Here is a 20,415-nt window from a genome sequence, read left to right on the forward strand (position 1 = left end):
CGTAGTAGAATCATGTGTCATATCCATGTAAGCCCCCGTCTAAGATCCACGATTCATTATCATCATTGTCATCTTGGACACGTCGCCACGTCTTTTTCGGCTCAGGTCTCTCGGATTTTTCAGCTATCTTGCCATCTGGGGCGTGCCAAATGGGTCTCATTAACCCACCAGCCGCAAGAAGCGGGTTCCTACTAAACGCATGTCGACCGGAAGACTCCAAGGATTCTTCGACGTCGAGGTCTAGCAATTCCGGCTCGTTGTTCTCCGGCGTTGACTCCACGGCCGCAGATTGATAGACCCGTCGAACCTTTCCACCCTTGATATCAAGGCTCATTACGGTCTTCTTCTTTTCCCACTCCGGACGGGCCTTTTCTTCCAGCTCACGTTGAATGCGCTGCTGCTTTTTCAGTGCGAGCGCTCGCTGTGCCGGGCTCATCCACAGCGTCGTGGCGGTACTAGGGGTCTCAAAATCGGCCGCTTCGTCGACCACCTTGGTCCGCTGAGCATTCTGTGCTTGGAAATTAAGCAGTTTGTCGCGGTGGGCCCTGGCAGCGTCAAGTTTGCGAGAAGCTACCGATCCAGATCCAGAGACTAGTCGTGGCCCCCCGTCGGGATGGACGCCTTCGTTGTGGGCGCGCATTTTCTCTTGGCCACGCTCGTTCCGAAGTTCTCGTATCATACTTTGCACTTCTTCAGAGGATAAAAGCGATGTGCCGCAGAAGGAGCATGGTTGTAAACCTTCTAAGGCGCAGATGATTTTGCCGCAGTTGAGGCAATTTGGAGCAGGGTCAAATAATGGGTGTATTGACGCAGAGCACGCGCATTTTCGTCTCTCAGTGCTCAAGCTAGGGTTGGTTGACACCTCCAGGGCAGCGATGGCGGCTGTCAGATCGGAAATACTGTTGGCTGTGAGAGACTCGCTTCCTTTGGAAGATCTGGCGTTGCCGGTTCTTCGGGTCGATGTGCTCGTTTTGGACCGCACATTCGGCAGCATATCTGACAGCACCGGACCAGAAGCTGACGGGGGGTGGTTGGAAGAGGTGGGTATCGGCGACTGGTTGGGCGATGATGCGGACGAGCCAGGCACCGAGAGATCGGGTGATAGTACCGACAAGGGGGGTTTGCTGGCAGACATGTAGTCTTCCACCTTATTTGCTTTGATGTATCCTCCTCCCATATTGCCGTAGTTATCTGGACGGCGTGGCGGACCAGGGCTATGCAGCGGCTTCTTTTCCTTCTTATTTCTTCCCCGGGGGTGATCGCTGTTTATGGTTCCGGCATTGGTGGTTGAGGAAGTCGCCGACCGTGCATCGCGGCGTGCGTTGAATGAGGTGATGAACTCCAGCGCTGCAGGGGAGTCGCCGAGGAGATTTTTCAGGTGATCGGCACAAGCATCTTTGGCGAGGTCGGCTGAATAGTTGACGATCTGCTTCAAAGATTCCTCATCCAGCGGGAGGAGCTGGCTGAGCCGAGGAAGAGCCCAAGCTGCAAGGTCGGCCATGGGTTTTTACGGTAGAGGAGAAGTATTGAAAAGCGAATGCGGAGATACAAAGTGGGACCGTATGGTGTGGAATTGCGGGGAGTTCGGAAGTGCAGAGTTGAAGTAGGCGCAGTGGGCGCATGAATCTCGAGGGCGGTTGGCAAGATATAACGGAGCTTCCTAGTCAAGCCCGACAGAAGTTGGTCTCTTGTCAAGCTGGAAGCTGTCGTTGTGCTTGGAGAAGCTGGTCGTGCCAAGGAGATCCACGTGAATTGTTATCATGCTCCTTACCGCCTCCACCTGAGTTGTTCAATCAAAGTATTTTCTCTTGGCAACGCACTTGGCACCATTTTCCTTATCAGGCCAGCGTAAAGGATATCACTTGGTAGAACCAAAACCTTAGAGATAAGCTCTTGCATGTTTCACAAAGTATATGTAACGTGTTTTCTCTATCAGCTCTATAATGACAATGACAATGATGTTGATCTATTCGATAGATAGTCGGCAAGACCTAGAAAGCCTGGGATTTCAAAGCGCGAAGCAGAAAACCCTGGCTGAAAGAGGAGAGAAGAGGACCCTGCATCGTCTTTTGCGAATCCAAGCATTCAAGCTACCGCTCTTTTCCATCATTGAACCTTTCCTCTCGAGTCCACGGGCCAGATTTCCTCAATAACGCCTTTGCGGTAGGCATAATAGAAGTCGTGCAAGTTGACCGTAGGATCAATATGGCTAGGGACCATCTCCACACGATCACCAACTGCCAGTACCGGCGCACCATCACCCCAGCTAAGTGACCCTTGCTCATCACCTAGAACTCCATAAATATACCTTGGGTCCTTGCACTCGGCCAGGCCACTATCCGTTGTCAGCGACTTTAGTCCCGTGTCGATCGTCACAATTTGAGGGCCTTGCTTGCTCAAAACGGTGGACAAAAGGGTGAGGCTATTGGAGTAGAATGTGCCTACGGCGTTTCGGTAATCGGTATCCATGAAGATGAAAGAGCCGGGCTGGAGCTCCGTCACACCAGGAACTGTTGCACAAAATTCCGCGGTGCCAGTTCCCCCAGTGGTAACGACCTCCATGTTGAAGCCAGCCTTGCGTAACGAATTCGCCGTGTCGGTAAGGATTTTCATGGACTGTAGACATTGGCTTCTACGGTCCTCTCTATCATGCAAATGCTGCAGGTGGCCCTCGTAGCCTTGCACTCCGATCAAATTCAGATGCTTCAACCCGGCAACATGCTGCGCTAAGGCCATGGCTGGCTCGCCCGGCTTGACACCCGTGCGGTGGAGACCAACATCAAGGTCAATCAGGACAGTGATTGGCTCTTGAATGCCCGATGCTTTTAGCGCCTCATTGATGGCGGTTGCGCCAATCTCGCTATCCACCACGATTCGAATGTTTCGGTGATTGCGATACAGCTCCACAAGCCTCTTCACCTTCGCGGGGCCGATGATCTCACATGTGATCAGAAGGTCATCGAACCCAGCTCCCGCAATAACTTCCGCCTCGCTCACTTTTGCGACACAGCCTCCCTTTGCTCCAGCCTTGGCCAGTTTTTTTGCCAGCATTACACTTTTTGTCGTCTTGAGGTGGGGGCGAATGTTCAATCCCGTGGGGAGGAGCTTGTCCATTAACTTCTTGATATTGGCCTCACACAAATCAAGGTCAACAATCATTGAAGGCGTATCAAGGCTGTCGATGTGATCACCGACCTTAGGGCAATACATGGTTCTCAATGCCAAGTGGCTAGGGACGATTTGTTGTAAAACGGTAGGGAAAGAATTCGTCCAGACTAATGCTTGAGAAAGAGGAGATGCTAATACCAGATGATACCCCTTTTTATCCCTCGCTGTGTGGGATCACCATAGAGTCATGCGGGGTACAAGGCCTGAGCGCCTAAAGCAAATCTGGATCATGCCTGAGGCACACGTCCTATGCATTTGATGTTCCAGTTAAAGATCAAGTGGGGAAAGGAAGTATAATGAATTGGTATCATGCTGGATAAGGTGGTAAAATGAGCTGGGTGATTCAAAGGGTCGTGCGAGCGACGAAGTTGCGGGGTATTCGGTTCTGGTCCTCGGAAGTCAGAGGTGCAGTTGCGAACGGCAGATCTCCAAGGTGGATTTGCTTCGCATAGCAGGAATCCTAGTTCAAAAGGAAGCTAGAAGTAAGGTTTTCTTCGTAGTTGTTTGAGATGGAAAGCCGGAGTTACCCGTTAAGAGTTTCAAGGTAAAAAGGAAAAGGAAGCAGTCAGGTTGAGGTGTCACTTTGTTTGTTTTCACTCTTGGCATGAATCAAGGCACCACTTGGTGAACGCTTTCGAACGTCCCAGGTATAAGCCCTGGAGTCCTGTGACCGTGCTCTTTGATTTTGCCGACTTAGCAGGTCTCCAAAATTGCATCTGCATCTTAAGGTTTGAAATCGCCAAACATCTCGGTACGCCTCTATTATCAGTCCTGACTCCCCAACACATCCGTCAGAAGATCTGATGCCCATGTTCCGTGGCATAGAGGATTACCTATTGTGTCATCAAGAGGCTATGCGAAAAGCACTATTCTCTCACTATCAACGTTTATCTTCTTGGGACTGATCCATTGATCAACCATTACGGATATTTCTACGGAGAACGTAGTGGCCTCCCGAGGCAATCTGTAAATCCAGACCAATCAAACATGCCCTTGGAAGGCATCAACCAATTGGAATACATTTTTGGGGTGAGGGCCCCACCTGGCGTCAGCCCCGAAAGCATCATTGCTTATTTCTAACAGGGGTCTGCTGGCAAAGCATGTTAATTATCCTTATTTCATACATACTGGGTGGCCATCGTACAGTCATATTCAGAGCGAACGATTTGCCATTAGTTTCTCGGATCTGGGTTTCATGAATTAATAGCACTTTGAGCTCCTGCGGAGGGATTCAAGCGTTTGGCCCATTGAAGTATAAGCAAGATAGAAATCCACTGCGTCGAAACGGCTCGAGACTGAGCTGTATGTGCGTTATACTGAAGCTTTAGGAATTTCTCCGGTGGATCCGGCGTTCGGGCTCGTCTTGATATAGAGAGCAAATTTTCAAGCTTCTTGAAGTGTATGGGCTATGTACCTTTCCCCCACTGGGATACATGCCCATCTGATGAAAGAAAAAAGAAAAAAGAAGAAAGAAAAAAACTAATCTCTGCAGGCCAAGGAAGGAGGAAGGTTAGTATTGTTGTCGACAGGATTAGCTTTCATCTGGCCAAGAAACGGCTAAAAGCAAAACTGGATTACATGGGCCATACACGGGACTCGCATGATTCGGCTATTGAGGTATGCCTGTCGAATCGATGAAACCAACTCGAGGTTGGAGGTCCACTTGTGATGACTATGATCTGACCTGATAAACTATTTGCTGTAATGGTCTCAGTCATTACCTGGGTTGAGATGTTTTTATCCTGGCGAATGATTACCCAAATAATTTCGCAAATGAGCGCTTACATTACGGCTGCCGCAGGCACACACACCTGATAAAAGGCTGGTCTCACAGGCCACTGCGCCTACCTAGTCATGTTTGTACATTTAGTGCCTGACAAAGCATGTTCTTCCATCAAATTTGACGGATAGATTTGAGTCTCGGTAGACTCACTTCTTCAAACCAATCAAAGAAGATTTTGGGGCAGGAAAGAGGAAAAGCTAATTTCATGGTACTTGATGCCCTAGAAATATGGCATTAATCGTGTTTCTGCCTTACAGATAAGGGAATTGGTCTAACCCGATTCGTGCCAGTGGACTTCATATCGGAAATAATTGTTCCGTTGTCTTCATTTTCCATTTCAACGGGCTACAGATTTGCAACAGATCGTGACAGACCAGAGCTAAATTTGAGCCTTCATTCGGCGATGGCTACTGCAGGTACAGGTTGGAGCAGAGCTCTGCGCAGCCGATTGCTCCAGCAAAGACTCCCACATGGCAACGCTAGTCAACAGTTTGAATTGCGAACCGCATCCAAAATTCTGCGAAGCTATACGACAGCAACTGCGGGCCAAGATGAACCCCATGTCAGCGCAGACCAGGAGACCTCCCTTGCACCTCTATCTGTGTCGCGATCAAGTGCCCCCGAGAATGCCTTCGGTCGGAACTCACGTCGTCCCAAGGTGTCTTCGGGTGAGTCTGAAGCCAGAAAACGAGAGGATTTATTGATGGAGATTGCGCAACAATCTTCATCTCAGGTCAATCGCAAACATGTTCGTTTGGAAATGGAGTGGGTGCAGGATCCGCTTCTACTGGCACAGCGAGTCTCGACGGCCTTAAGAGGGGGTGATCCTGCCATGGCAGTGGCACTCGCTCGGGAGGCAACGAAGCAAATCCCAGGGACAAAATTTGTCGTGGCATGGAATCGGATCTTTGGGTATTGTTTTGATAAGGGTCATCCGAAGCCGGCCCTGAGGTTTTTCAATGATGTAAGTTTCACCTATTATCCATCGAAAGGTGGTCTTGAGACCCCACTCGCTGACCTCAATCGCGACCTGATAGATGAAAAAGCGCGCTGGAAAGCCAAACCCCCAAACATTCACCATTCTCCTCATGGGGCTCCGGAAATCCTCCAAAGTTCCTGGCTTCAATGTCGTACGAACCGCGGAAGCCATTTATAACTCAATCTCTGCCGAGAACTCCGAAGTTGAACGCGACATAATTCATACCAATGCGATGCTATCAGTCTGCCAGTACCACGGAGATATGGACACACTTTGGCGCATTGCTGGGGGTCTCCCTGAACAGGGACCAGGAGCACCGGACATGTCAACTTATACGGCCATCCTGGGAACCCTCCTGTTTGCCCATCGCAACAAAATCAAGACCATGGATGCCAGTCAGATCGACCATATTTTTGCTCTCAAGGCTCAGCTCATCAACGATGGCAAAAGGATATGGGCCGATATTCTCTATCGATGGCAAAATGACGGCCTACCTCCTGACGCTCATGTGGTACAGTCCATGGCTGCGCTGCTGTTGGAAGGCGCCAGTGACCATGATTACTACGATGTTTTCGCTCTCTACCATCAAACCATGGCGATTCCCATTTTTTCAACACGCCCGCCCGAAAGCGCCAAAAATACGCCTACCTCGACATGGAGGTTGAAGCAAACCAAACTTTCCGAGCCGCCCGTGGAAGAGGATGTTCCGTTCGTGGATGAAAACAATCGGACATTGAAAATAAACAAGGATGGGCAAGAGGAGGAAAAGCCTTCTATCGAGAAGGAAGAGGAAGACTTCGACTCGCTCTTTGATCCTCTTCCCACGGGGCCTGTGCCGGGACTCCAGCCTGGGAACAAAGACCTCACAATCATACAGGAGGCGTGTCTCAATATTACCCAAGGGAGTAAATCCGGTTATGAATACTGGAAACATTTGACATCGACCTCAACGTCACCACCCATCGAACCAGACGAGGTCGCTGCCATCCAGTTTCTGCGTCTTCTCCGTGTATCGCGAGCAAGTAACAAGGCTGTTGAACTCGTCCGAGGCCAACTGATCCAGTCGGGGCAAGTTAGTGGGAAGATTTTTCATATCGCTCTTTCTGTCTGTCGTCGCGACAAACACAATCATTCGTGCCTTCTACATGCAAACAAAATCATGGACATGATGGGCGAATCTTTGGTTCTCCCTGACCTCCGAGCGCTCCAGGGATATCTCGAATTGGTCCAGGCACTATCACAACAACCAGGTATCCTCATGTACCTGAGAGGCTTAGGGATCGAAGAAGGACGCGAGGCACGTACCTTGCGAACCATGGGAAAGAAGTTGCAAGCGAAGCTTCACCTGTTTGCGCTTGCGACTCTTCGACCTCATTTTGCTCAGCTTCACGAGGCCATTGAGCGAGGAAAGCCACTCTCAAAGAGTCGTTGGGACTCTGTTCGCAATGGGAACGGCGTCCCGGGGGCTCTGGCTGTCAAGATAATGGCCCGTATTCGTCTGATGATCGACGAAGTTTTGAAATCCGAATACTCGACTTTCGTCTCCAAAGCCGAGCGCGGAGTGCTCGAATCGGAGTCCATCACGCTGAAAAAGTACTCCGATCAGAACGTCATTATGAAGTTGAGCGCAGAAACTGTCTTTGCTACACCAAAACAGCGCAGCGTGCACCGTGAGAGAAAAACGATTCCTGCGGTATCGGATACGTGTGAACTTGATGAGCAGAAAACTGAGAAGACGTTGGAATCTTCGTCTTCTCGCCCGGCCGAATCTGAGCCTTGACCCCTCGGCCTTCTTGGGTGACTTTGCCATATCAGCGAAGTTTCTGCCTTTGTACAATATCTGTATATTAAAACTTTGATTTTGTGGCGTTTCGGTTCGCATCTGTACAAAGAATCATAGATTTTTCCCTATTTAGCACACATAGAATCTTTGATCCAATACCACTGCATATTTGGCCTTCATTCAAATTGGAGGAGTTTTCTGTCGTAAGCCATCTCGTCTTCGCTTCATTTTGATAGACCCCAGTATTGATCACCGAAACAACCTTTGAAGGAATGAAACATTCCTGAATTGCTCAGACGAGCTTGTATATCAAACTCCAAGCTATTGTTCCAGGTCAGGGTGACTTCGAGTACACTGGAAGTAGTAATCAAGGTCATCCCAAGGCTGTCTTTTTAATAACAATCTCTGCAATGGCTACGGTGACAAGAAATCTTGCCTTTGGCATAACAGCCTCCACATCTTTTGAGCAGCCGTTCTTGCTTGCCAAGCGAGTTTCTGTCTTGGACCACCTAAAAATTGACCGAGCAGGCTGGAGCGTCGTGGCATGGTATAAGAAGGCCGTTTTAAGACCATTGGTCTTGACGACAGTCCGGTTGAACATGACTGGCGGTACCGCCATGCCGACAAATATTCGAGAGTCCTCTATAAGTGATGAAGGCAATCCTCAAGGGATTTGCGAACTTACGGGTGGGATACTGGCCAGCGATTTGAATCACAGACTCTGGGAAAACTCTTGGCCATCATATGCATTCTCACCCAATCAGGAAACTGACTCTACGTTGATCCTGAGAAGGCCCGCACAATCAATCACAAGAGAAAGTACTTCTTGTATAACCCCGACATCGTCTATCCGTCTCCTCGATTCACACCGTTCCCACTCAAGCAGGTATCTCGCCCGCCAGACTGAGCTTTGCCTCGAGCCACGCAGAAGCCATTTTGTTTCCTCTCATCCACCCGATATTATTCGACCCCAGAGAGAATCCGCAAGCATAGAGCGTAGCCAGGCTGTAATCCTCAACTCATCAAATTATTTGGCACATTCACGCCCATCACGTATCTCCTTGAAATCAACATGGAAGGTCTGTTTAGAAATTGATGATGTTTCAGATGTGAAGATCAGCTCGATACATACAAAACATGAAGAAATGCGGGGAAATTGGTAACGTTACCATGTTATGACCAGCACGGGACTGTAATGCCACTCTAGCCTTTCCGGGAGAGCTTCCAAGCCATCAACAACTACGTTGTACTTCACTTGCCACACTATTTGGTGCTTGAAGGCTCAGCCGATGCTTCTTCAATAATACATTTTAAACTCAATTTTCCATCTCTCGATCACAATCGACGCGAACAATCATGGCGACCGTGCAGCACGGCCAGTCGCACAATGACCTGCACGACGACGAATCCCTTCTAGACGATGACCTGATCGATGCCGATGATGGTGAGTATATTCTGCCCATACCTGATCTTGAGATTGTTCCTCAATCCTTTCACTCATATTAATTTATTGGGTCTTTAGCCGTCGAGGCCGATGATCCCCTGCACGAGACCTCCGACACAGCTCCTCTCCGAGGTAATATTGAATCCGACTCCGGCCCACGAGGGGGTAGTCGATCGGGCTACGGGAATTATCTCACATCCTCCATCCCTGGTGAAGATCGTCGTGCGACTCAGAATACCATTGATGAGTCTGTCTGGGCCACTTTGTCGCGCGACTTGGTGGCCGTCGGGGAGAAGATGCGCCAGGTGCTGTGGCCGAAGTACCTTCTAGGAGGCATGATGCAACGCGGCGGTGGTGGTATTGGTGGTGCTGCAGAGAGAGGCGAGGCTTCTGGATTTGGTCATAACCTGCGCGGGCTCGTTGGACGCTGGCCGGATGCCGATGTGGTCTTGCAGGGTGGAATGAGTGATGGGCTGCGCGACTGGGACCTATGGTATGTTGAAGGTATTCTCCTTTAGTGGTCAATGCGGGCTTCCACGCTAATGATATCTTTCTTAAAGGGGCCCGTTGATCTTTTGCTTAGTGCTCAGCTTGTTCTTATCCGTCGCTAAGGGTGACCAGTCATCGCTGGTTTTCTCGGGTGTATTTTGCATTGTCTGGATTGGAGAGGCAGCCGTGACACTTCAGATCAAGCTTCTTGGTGGTAAAATGTATGTTCCGCGTCCTGGTGTCGTCTTCATGTTGACGTGTTGTACTAATCCTCTGACTCGCTCTTCAGTTCTTTCTTCCAGTCGATCTGCATAATCGGTTACACGCTCTTCCCACTCGTTATCGCTGCCCTGCTCAGCGCACTCGGACTGCCTACTATCGCCAGAATACCTGTTTATCTCGTCCTTGTGGCTTGGTCGTTGGCGGCAGGAGTGAGCATCTTGGGTGGCTCAGGTGTTGTTCGAAACCGAGTAGGCATTGCCGTGTATCCACTCTTTGTGTTCTACATTGCAATTGGATGTCTCTGTTTTATTAGTTAGTGTTGCAGAGATAAGTACTCTTTTCGCCATTAAAGAGTCTCGGTCACGGTGGATTCGGACTGCAGCGGAATATTGGAGAAAACCTCGAACGAAATTGCAGTGCAAACATGTATACATATCTTTCAAGCTTGAGTTATTTTCTACCATGACTTTACAATCACTAAGGTGCCAGGAAATTTCTTCGAGATGCTTTCCAGGATTGTTATTCCCGAGGTCCCGATAGGTTGTATGCTGCTTCAACCCAATATGCACTAGTAACCAGACTTCAGCTATTGGTGTAATCCACCATAGCAATGGGTCAGAAGTTGTACGAAGGGTATGCCTCCTTCCTTGATAGAAACCTATCTTGATAGAAAACTATCAGCATAGTGAATTCAATATTATTCTCTGATTTTTTCCATTATTGATACCTTCTAAAGTGAGGCCCAGGTTCACTGCGGGGCGAAGCGGTGACCGGAACAACACTCAAAACATCTTCGCCGCTTTCTCTTTCTAACTTCATCTTTTCTGTCCCAATCTCTACCACGTGAGCTTCGATTTTGCTCGTCTGAATCACATCTATTGTCAAATCTCTTGCTTTGCTCCAATTCCTTTGAATCTAACCCTTGTCTACTGACGGACATATACAACCCTTGTGCCAGTCTCCACCTCTTCCTGAGAGCCTGTCATTGTTATGGCCTCCATGGATGAAGCGGTGCCCGCGACGGGTGAGTGCTTTTGATCCCATGCCCTGCCTTTGTGCGCCTTGTCTCGAGTCTATTGTGTCAATTTGCACGTCCACTGGTGTGCGTGGAAGCCGTGGATAAATGCCGACAGGTGGACCTCGAGGGAAGCGATAACTTCCTACATCTTGGCGCCAGCTGCGCATTCCTTCCATGTCTGCTGCTTGCAACCTACCTCTCCTCTGTGCGGTCTGAAATGTTTTTTGTATCGTGTTGATGAAATTTGCATAAGCTGACAGTGCTTTCTGTTTGAGCCCCAGCAACTGGTGGAGAATCTCCTCCTTCCGACAACGATGGCGGCGAGCGTCCGGTTCGCAAGCAACTCAAGGAAACCTCCATTGAATCCGCCCCCATAGCCGCGAATGAGAACGCCAGCAGTCGCAAGCGCTCATTTGAAGAATCCCGCGACCACCAAGATGACCCCTGCGAGAACGGCGAGAGCCGACGAAAGCGATCGCGAGAGGGCACACCGGAAAGCACTGGCAATGCCAAGTTGACTACGGGCAAGGATACAAGCTCTGGTGCCCAGTCATTGAAAGTGAATGTGAGTGAACACGATATTTTACAAACACCTTTTGGGCCGCCTCCCTGGACTTAGACCTTTCGATCATACACCTCATGGATATCCTGGATGATCCTCTCGACGAGGATGAACACTGTGTCGAGTTCAATGAGATCGGCTGTGGACTCTCGGCAACATGCGCATTGGTCTGGAAGAGGCCGACAAACACCATGCAAACCGTGAGGGGAGAAGGCAGGCTGGATAGGGTGCTGGAATCGGTGGAAGAAGAACCTGCCCCACAGTGGACAGTGGTGGACTCCAGTCATTCATACACCCCTGAATCTGGAAGTGACCACCCGGCCAGTTCCTCTACTCCGACTCCCAAGTCCGTCACCGAGAGCCCGGAAGAATATTCCAGCCCAGTCACTGCACCCAGCATGCAGACCACACCGGACATGCACAAAGAGATTTATAAACAAAATACCAACAAACTCTCACAGGACCAGACACCCCCTACGATCGAACACACTCCCGAAACCATGGACGACGGTTCCGCAAAGTCTCTGACGAGAAAGAGAAGTCGCGAGCAGCTTGAGGACGGTTCCAAGAAAGCGGATACGACAAACGACTCAGCACCAACCCCTATTGGTCTTGCCGACGCCAAGCTCACTTCCGATGGAGAGCCCGAGAAGAAGAAACATCGTGATGATTCCCAAGAACGGGATATCAAGACCGATAATGTTTGTCCATCTCTTTCTTTAAAATTCCAACCTGCTAATGCTCTCTTTTGCACAGGGATTCGCTGCAAGCGCTTTTGGGAAGGCAGCCGCGTCTCCATTTGCTTCGCTAAACAATATCAAAGATTCAACGAAAGATTCTCAAAAGCCGGCTTCTGCCTCTGCATTTGCTTCGTCCAGTTTGGCCGCATTTGCAGGCTCCGAGAGTTCTCCGTTTGGTACTCTAGCCGGCTCAACTCCCTCTGTCTTCAAATCTGCTGCCTCTAGTACAAACAGCTTTACAGGCCCCTCTGGGGCTTCCAGCTTCGGTGCCCTGGGAAATGGTTTTACTGGTGTTGGTGGTGGATTCGGTGCTGCTGCTCAAGCAGGTGGCCTGACCAGCTTTGCATCGAACAATGCCACTGTCACTCTTGGTGAAACCAAGGCTAAGCCTCTTGGTGCCGAAGATTCCGATGGTGACGAAAGTGGCAGCAACGATGAAGACACCACAAACACATTCGAGGCGTCTAAGACTGATGAGCGTTTCTACGCACAGAACAGTATGCTCATGTGAAACCATTCTCTTCAATATTACTGTACTAACTGCGGTCACTTAGTTGAAACTGGCGAAGAAGAGGAAGAGACCGTCTTCTCCTGTAAGGCAAAGCTGTTTCATTTTTCAAACAAGGAATGGAAAGAGCGTGGAATTGGTACTTTCAAAGTCAATGTTCGCCAGGGTGCCGATGGCAAGCAAACTGGCCGCATGCTCATGCGAGCCGATGGTGCCATGCGTGTGATTCTGAACGGCCCGATTTTTAAAGGCATGAACTATGGAGATGCGAAGAATCAGGCGCCAACCAACAAGCAAATTCTTCTGGCCAGCGTGGAAGAAGGTCGCACTGTTCCTCTGTTGTTGCGTGTAAGTCTTTTCGCCCCTCCGTTTCTTGAGTATACTGACCCGTCTTTTAGACTGGGAACGAGTCATATGCGAGGGATCTTTACGACATTATCCATGATCTACTCAAGGACTCAGATGCATAAAGTTCACTTGGCCGATTGAGAGGTCCCAGGAAACGGAAAGAGTATAGCAGGGACCAGGTGCACAATGGAGTTTACGCGGGTACCGTGTGTGATATCTTATTTTAGCGTTCATCAATTTATTTACATCTTTGTGCCGCTTGCAAGATGGTTTCTTCTTTTCAAAGGATGTCAGGTGTCCGATCTCGCTGCTGCGCTTCCGAAATTCACATTTACAATTCAGATGACCCTGATTTGTTTTCAGCTTCATGACAATCCCTTGGTTGACTTTGAAGGAACCAGACGGGAGAAGAAATGGCATCTCGACTCCACTCTCCCCCGCGTTATCTCGAACAACCTACGCCCAAAGTCACCTCACTGGCATTGATATCCACATCCTAATCAAGTCCAATCCCCATTGAACGACCATTTTGTTATCGCACCTGCGCACTTCGCTCACGTCTCTCCAATATATCGTCAGCCAAATTCACTAAGTTACTCTTACCATATATCCATCCATGCACGGTACCCGAGCAAAGACAAGCAGTTATCGCCAGCTTCTAACTGTTTAGAATCCTCTTCACCGCACGTGAACGCACACCCTTCTCCGCATCATCACTGTGGGAATTTCCCAGCCCTAAAACTCCTCGCAACAGAAACACAGTTCGAAACGTTCGATTTCAGCACTGTCCGTGAGTTTGGCATCACCATAGTCGCGGCAGATGGAGAAACATTTCCCGGTCACGTCGTGAGTCCCAAACACGATATCAGACAGGGTAGGAGTCGTCTCGCGACGTACCACACATGGGCTCTCATCTGGGCGCTAGCGAAAAATGCGGGGGCAGAATATGCCGTAATGAAACGTGCGTATCTGAATGTTACCCGTGCCTGGCGGACTGGATTAGCCAAAGGTCTGACGATGACGACTGTCGGGGTGCTTGGGCTGGGAAGTCTCGGTGCTGCGGTAGCCTGAATTAGAAGCTTGTCATATGGGATGCAAGTCGTTTCCTAAAGTGGAGCAAATATTCGACCCAGGAAAAGGCTGATCAGAAGGCCAAAGGGATGGGGCTGAACGCTCATCAGCTAGATAAACGGACCATTTTGTGCTCAGTGAGCGGTCGAGGGGGGTCGTCGGGGAACCGGAGCTAAGGCGCTTGAAAGAATTTACTTCGCTGCTGAATATCTCCCGTGGGCCGTTGATTGAGGAGGTCGCTTTGTGCAAGGCTTTTAGACGGGGCAGATTGGAGGTACAGGGTTGGTTGGATGTCTTTGGTCTTGAGCCGTGACTGGTGGATAGCCCGTGGTGTTGGATAGACTGGGGATTTGCTGGACGGAGTCGATTACTGTTGACGTCCCATATTTGGTGTGTTTAGGAATGAATCATGCAATTATGATGTGAGAAGACGGCGGAGGATTTGGATCGATGGTTGGACTGACAGGAGGTTTTCCATCAACTTAATTAAGATATACAGTGGTTGCTAGACTTGAAACATACGAAACTTGTTCATGCAATGGCCGACGTGAATTTACGGGCAAAGTACCAATCCCGAATCAGCTCTTCACAGCAACTACAAACAACCGTGGGTACCGAAGCAAGACTCGACCATCAACTGACGAGGGATATGCTTCCCCCAAGCGCCTCAAGTATTCTTTCAAGAAAGCATCTCTTTCTTCTGGCTGTAATGGATCCATGTACGGTCTCAGCCCGGTCCCTTTGACCCATTCGATGATAGATTCGTGGTTTTCAAGCGAATGATAATAACTGATATGGAAGAGATTTACCTCCGAACAAAGCGGCTTGAGCTGATCATAAATCTCCTGTGGCGACTGGAACGTGTCCCGGCCGACCGATTGCAACTTCGCCGTCCAGGGCCCAGCTTTGGACGTCTCTCTCATCAAGACATGGGAAGGTTCATTGAGATTATCGGGAACCTGAAAAGCAAACACTCCTCCAGTGGGTTGAGTTCCAATCAGTCTCTTGATGACTTCAATGCGCTCTTCTCTTCCGAGCCATTGGAGAACGGCATTGGAGTAGTATAGATCGACTGGCGCCTCGGGTGTGTAAGTTTTCAAATCTGCGATATTGAATTTTAAATGGGGGAGAGTGGATTTGGCTTGGCGGATCATGTCCGGGGATGAATCCATTCCGACAAGTAGTGCGTCGGGGTAGCGAGACTCTAGGACGGCCGTCGAGTTCCCCGGGCCACACCCCAAGTCTACCACGCTTTTCGGTGTCTGTAGAGGAACCCTGGCGAGAAGATCGCGGGCTGGTTGGGTACGCTCATCTTTGAACTTCAGGTATTGTGCTGCGCTCCAATCATGGGCGGGGTTGGCGGTGGACATGGAGACGCACGATGATGCGGGGATCCCTCGGGGTAGCGGTCTTCTGAAGGATTGACGGAGGAACATGTCAAGACCTCAAGGTTTCTGTGTAGAGCAACGGCCGAGATAATGACAATCTCCCAAAGTTAGGGAGCAGGTCTGGAGTGTGGTAGTAATTGAGAAACACGGGGATGTCGATCACTTCGAGCGATGCGATTAACATGGCACACAAGCTCCCAGGCCAATATTCGTCGGACTTCCAGCAATTTAAAGAGAATGATATGAGACGATCTGACTCAGTTGTCCGAGCTTGATTAAATCTAGAAATGCCGATTTTTACATTCAAGTGTACTTCTCAAGTCCTACAAACTGCCGATGATCGGCAATGACACTTGATCAGACATCGGACCTCACCTGGTGGGATCTGGGCATCAGAAATGTATTTTTGAATCTCACATATGTACTCCGATGTTCGCTGCAAGCCTTGATTGAATGCACACCTTTCAAAGACCTGCATTCACAGCAGTTCTGTCGGACGCGATGGGCATGACGTCACTGAAAACTACATATTGGGCGCGTACTCCGTCATTGCAGATTTCTTAGGTTCTGCAGACTAGTAGGGAGTCGCAGCCTAATTACATGCCCAGATCTTGAACATGATCGGCTAGGTGAGCATAGCTTGGAGCGATTGAACAAGCGGGTTCGAGATATTGATGGATCGCACCCTTTGGGTTATATTGGTACACGTGACATCGCGTGTCGCTTCCGCGAACTGACGTTTCCCAACTTCTCCCTGTACACGACAAGGCCTTGAAAGCATTGCCCAAGATCGCGATGGCGCATCAAAATGTCAGAACACCCATCAAGCACGTCAAACACTTTGAAACGAAAGCAGTCTCATGACGATAAGCGGGCCGCTGGGCCTCCGCCCTCATCCCTTGACGCGTGTCTAGAACCTACCGTCGAAGCCACAACAGGTGATTTTAGCCCCCGTATGTCCAGAACGCCATTGGAAAGCGGAGCACGCAAACGCAAAAAACCGGAGCAAGGGAAAACAGCCACACCCACCTCTGCAAAAACCAAGGGCCCGAGAAAGAGATCCCCAGTTGCGCCATGGCCCGATGTACTGAAGCGCTTGTCGCAGACCCAACGTGCACTGAACGTAGTGTACACCTTTTGCTGTACGCGGAAACACTTTGCGACCACATTCGACAATATCAAGAAAGCAGTGCAGGCACAACTTGGTCAAGATCGAGAACTTACCGTTGAAGATGTTGCGCGGGTAAAGGCGCTAGTCCCCGAAGCGGTGCGCTTTGAGTATGTCGACGAAACAAAATTGGAGTTGACTGCTGGGGAGAAGGACACTGCCGACTATGGGGTGAGCCATCGACGCAGTCTTTGGAAAGCCGAGGATTTGAAGGACAATGCAACCTCGAACGAAGAAAGCCCGGGAGTCACAAGGAATGTCCTGCTATTCGAGTTCGTGGATGGAGATCTCAAGCGGGAGATCATAGACCCGAGGACGGGAGAACCAGTCAAACCAGTGCGCCGTATGAGAGACGAGGATCTGAAAATGCCAGTCTACAGTCAAAAGCAGATGCTGAAGCTGATTGAAAAACGCAATGCTAAGTTTTCTGACGCGATTGATGCATTTCTGATTCGCTGCGAAGACCAAGCCATCGATCCTGTGTTTCTGTTGGAACAGGAGAAAGATTTCTATATTCCTTCGCCTCCTGGTAGTGGCGCTACTACCCCTGCCGCGGCAAAGGCGCCTGTGACAATCCCCAAGGACCGTCTGCCTATAGCTGATATCATCGCGGATATCCGCAAGATGGATTGGTATCATGCTCAGATCGTCCCAGAGGGTCATCGGGTATTTGATGCCCAGCCTCCTGTTTATGGTGACTTGACATTCCGGCTGTCGCAAGATCTTGTCAATACCTTGTACAATACCAAAGGCATTACCCAGCTATACTCCCATCAAGCAGAAGCAATAAATCATCTCTATGAGGGTCATAATGTGATTGTTTCTACTTCGACCAGCTCGGGCAAATCACTCATCTATCAAATTCCTATGCTTCACGAGTTGGAAAAAGACCCTGATAGCAGGGGCATGTATATTTTCCCTACCAAGGCTTTGGCTCAAGACCAACGACGCAGTATGATGGATCTCTTACAATACATGAATGGTCTACAAGATACCATGGTGGAAACCTTTGATGGTGACACGCCGATGGAAAGTCGCAATCTTATCCGCGATGAAGCACGAATCATATTCACTAACCCAGACATGCTACACATCACAATTCTGCCCCAGGAAAGCGCCTGGCGCACGTTCCTGAAGAATTTGAAATTCGTGGTTGTCGACGAGCTACATGTCTACAATGGCCTATTTGGGTCCCACGTCGCGTTCATTATGCGACGACTTCGCAGAATCTGCGCTGCCGTGGGCAATCGCCATGTCAAATTCATCTCGTGCTCTGCCACCGTTGCGAACCCGGAAGCGCACATGAAATCCGTCTTCGGTGTCCAGGATGTGAAGCTGATAGATTTTGATGGGTCCCCCTCGGGTCGGAAGGAGTTTGTCTGCTGGAACACTCCATTCAAAGACCCGGCAGATCCAACCTCAGGGCGTGCTGACAGTGTTGCCGAGACCGCACGTCTGTTTTGCCAGTTGGTACTCAGAGGTGTCAGAGTCATCGCTTTCTGCCGGATCAGAAAAATGTGTGAAATCTTACTACAGGCTGTCAGGAATGAGTGCCAGGCTCTCGAACGTCCTGAGGTGGGCAAATTGGTGATGGGCTATCGAGGTGGCTACAGCCCCCAGGACCGACGTTGCATCGAGAAAGAGATGTTCGAAGGGAAATTGATGGGCATAGTGGCGACAAATGCTCTCGAATTGGGCGTTGACATCGGATCCCTGGACGCAGTAATCACTCTGGGGTTTCCCTACTCGATCTCCAATCTACGTCAACAGAGTGGCCGTGCTGGACGACGCAACAAGGACTCTTTATCAGTGTTGGTCGGGGACAGGTACCCAACTGATCAGCATTACATGCAGAACCCAGATGAAATCTTCACTCGACCGAACTGTGAACTTCAGATCGACCTTGCCAATGAGCTCATCCTGGAGGGACATGTCCAGTGCGCTGCATTCGAAGCGCCCATTTTCCCAGATGAAGATTGTACCTATTTCGGGGAGCAACTCTACGCCGTCGTAGCAACACGTCTTATCAAGGATAGTATGGGCTTCTACCACTGCCACGAGCGCTTTCGACCCCAGCCCTCAAGATGCGTCTCGATCCGCGACACAGAAGATCAGCATTTCGCCGTCATCGACACAACCAATAACCGTAATATCGTCCTCGAGGAAGTAGAGGCCTCCCGCGCCTTCTTCACCATCTATGAAGGTGGGATCTTCCTACACCAAGGCGAAACCTACCTCGTCCAAGAGCTGAACACAGAACGCCATTTTGCACGCGTGACCCGCGTCCACGTTGACTGGAGCACCATGCAGCGTGACTTCACCGATATCGACCCCATCGAGACAGAGGCCATGCGCTCCATCACCGCAGATCCGTCCGGCTGCCGCGCATTTTTCGGAGCAGTCCAGATCCACGCTGTCGTATACGGGTTTTTCAAGGTGGATAAACGTGGCCGAGTGCTCGATGCCGTAGAGGTTGACAATCCGCCCATCGATATCCTGACCAAGGGGATGTGGCTTGATGTTCCATCGCGCGCCATCAAGATCCTCGAATCACACAGACTAAACATCGCAGCCGCAATTCACGCCGCAGAACATGCAGTCCTCTCTCTTCTCCCTTCTTTTGTCATCTCCTCACCCGGTGATGTTCGCACAGAATGCAAGGTCGCCAAAAAGGAACTTGGTCGTCCGCTCCGTCGCGCAAACGAGACTTCCATGTCCGACAAAAGGGAACTTCAGAAACTCCTCCAACCGCCGTCCCGGCAACGGCCCGCTCGTCTCACGTTTTACGATGCGAAGGGTGGGTCGTGTGGGTCCGGTATTGCAAGTAAAGCATTCGAATTCATTGGCTTACTCCTTCGACGTGCCGTTGCACGCATCGAGGCATGCGCCTGTCTCTCGCCGCAAGGCTGTGTGGAATGTGTATGTGACGAGCGCTGCAAGGAAATGAACTTAATCATGAGCAAAGCCGGCGCGGGTGTGATTTTGCGATGCTTACTTGGCTGGGAGGTGGAGGTAGACAATTTACCATGGGGTGAGGATGTTGACGGCCACGACTTCGGCGTTGGGGGTGGCGAGTTAGCGGGTGGGTATGAGACGGTCGTCTTGCCCAACGAAGTTCCGTGGAAGGCCGGATGTAGCCCTGGCGAAAGGCACATCTGACCAGTCGTTTGTGTTCACTGTCATAGCATATTACCATGTAAGCAAGGGCCTCAAAGTTGGGTGCATAAGAGAACTTCCACATAGTTGATGCTCCTGTTGAATATATTCGCAAGTTTGTATCATATCGAAACTCTCTTATGCAGCTGCCCAACTAAAATTTCATGCGTGCAAAGAAACAAATAATAAGAAAAAAAAAAGTAGACAGAAGAAACACAGACAGTATAGATTAACACAGAGACAAGCCCAAGAAGATGCGGTTCATATGATTTCCTTCAATAATGTATACTGTCTAAGCAGTCGGGTATATATTCAACGTACACGTCAAGTCATGACCAAGAGAATGCCCGGGTATAGGGGTTGCAACGGGAAGAGACAGTAGATTAGGATAGGGTGGTAAAAGGTAGGTTGGTAACAAGGGAATGGGTATAAGAGTACGGAGCGGGATGAAAAGGATGAAAATGATGCGAGAAGTACGTGTTGACCTGCGGCATGAATACTCCGTTGGGTTGTGGTTCGACCGGAGGTGGCCGGCCACCAAGAGGCTCGATGTTCAACTGGGACAATTGAATTGAGAATAGTGGCTCA

General features: G+C 49.9%; 9 protein-coding genes across 9 annotated transcripts; 5 read left to right on the forward strand and 4 right to left on the reverse strand.

Moving 5' to 3' along the window:
* Positions 1-10: 10 nt before the first annotated feature.
* N7484_008267 (C2HC5-type zinc finger protein) lies at positions 11-1,501 on the reverse strand (the record flags this gene model as incomplete). The annotated part of the gene is made up of 1 exon (XM_057118654.1): positions 11-1,501. The coding sequence occupies one exon, from the start codon at positions 1,499-1,501 to the stop codon at positions 11-13; it is 1,491 nt and encodes a 496-aa protein (XP_056968209.1).
* Positions 1,502-2,106: 605 nt separating this feature from the next.
* N7484_008268 (DSD1 family PLP-dependent enzyme) lies at positions 2,107-3,210 on the reverse strand (the record flags this gene model as incomplete). The annotated part of the gene is made up of 1 exon (XM_057118655.1): positions 2,107-3,210. One exon carries the CDS (start codon positions 3,208-3,210, stop codon positions 2,107-2,109), a length of 1,104 nt encoding a protein of 367 aa, XP_056968210.1.
* Positions 3,211-5,354: 2,144 nt separating this feature from the next.
* N7484_008269 (pentatricopeptide repeat-containing protein) lies at positions 5,355-7,710 on the forward strand (the record flags this gene model as incomplete). The annotated part of the gene is made up of 2 exons (XM_057118656.1): positions 5,355-5,915; positions 5,989-7,710. The coding sequence occupies 2 exons, from the start codon at positions 5,355-5,357 to the stop codon at positions 7,708-7,710; spliced, it is 2,283 nt and encodes a 760-aa protein (XP_056968211.1).
* A 376-nt stretch (positions 7,711-8,086) lies between these two features.
* Positions 8,087-8,332, reverse strand: N7484_008270 (uncharacterized protein; the record flags this gene model as incomplete). Its single annotated transcript, XM_057118657.1, has 1 exon — positions 8,087-8,332. The coding sequence occupies one exon, from the start codon at positions 8,330-8,332 to the stop codon at positions 8,087-8,089; it is 246 nt and encodes an 81-aa protein (XP_056968212.1).
* Positions 8,333-9,069: 737 nt separating this feature from the next.
* Positions 9,070-10,185, forward strand: N7484_008271 (Yip1 domain protein; the record flags this gene model as incomplete). The annotated part of the gene is made up of 4 exons (XM_057118658.1): positions 9,070-9,157; positions 9,236-9,650; positions 9,718-9,867; positions 9,936-10,185. 4 exons carry the CDS (start codon positions 9,070-9,072, stop codon positions 10,183-10,185), a joined length of 903 nt encoding a protein of 300 aa, XP_056968213.1.
* Positions 10,186-11,525: 1,340 nt separating this feature from the next.
* On the forward strand, positions 11,526-13,166 carry N7484_008272 (uncharacterized protein; the record flags this gene model as incomplete). Its single annotated transcript, XM_057118659.1, has 4 exons — positions 11,526-12,149; positions 12,205-12,685; positions 12,743-13,044; positions 13,095-13,166. 4 exons carry the CDS (start codon positions 11,526-11,528, stop codon positions 13,164-13,166), a joined length of 1,479 nt encoding a protein of 492 aa, XP_056968214.1.
* Positions 13,167-13,660: 494 nt separating this feature from the next.
* Positions 13,661-14,115, forward strand: N7484_008273 (uncharacterized protein; the record flags this gene model as incomplete). Its single annotated transcript, XM_057118660.1, has 2 exons — positions 13,661-13,667; positions 13,715-14,115. 2 exons carry the CDS (start codon positions 13,661-13,663, stop codon positions 14,113-14,115), a joined length of 408 nt encoding a protein of 135 aa, XP_056968215.1.
* A 578-nt stretch (positions 14,116-14,693) lies between these two features.
* N7484_008274 (Trans-aconitate 2-methyltransferase) lies at positions 14,694-15,485 on the reverse strand (the record flags this gene model as incomplete). Its single annotated transcript, XM_057118661.1, has 1 exon — positions 14,694-15,485. The coding sequence occupies one exon, from the start codon at positions 15,483-15,485 to the stop codon at positions 14,694-14,696; it is 792 nt and encodes a 263-aa protein (XP_056968216.1).
* An 826-nt stretch (positions 15,486-16,311) lies between these two features.
* N7484_008275 (ATP-dependent 3'-5' DNA helicase) lies at positions 16,312-19,830 on the forward strand (the record flags this gene model as incomplete). The annotated part of the gene is made up of 1 exon (XM_057118662.1): positions 16,312-19,830. The coding sequence occupies one exon, from the start codon at positions 16,312-16,314 to the stop codon at positions 19,828-19,830; it is 3,519 nt and encodes a 1,172-aa protein (XP_056968217.1).
* Positions 19,831-20,415: the final 585 nt, after the last annotated feature.

The sequence above is a fragment of the Penicillium longicatenatum genome (genome assembly GCF_028827895.1).
Source record: "Penicillium longicatenatum strain IBT 33135 chromosome Unknown contig_6_segment0_segment0, whole genome shotgun sequence".
Classification (NCBI taxonomy): Eukaryota; Fungi; Ascomycota; class Eurotiomycetes; order Eurotiales; family Aspergillaceae; genus Penicillium; species Penicillium longicatenatum.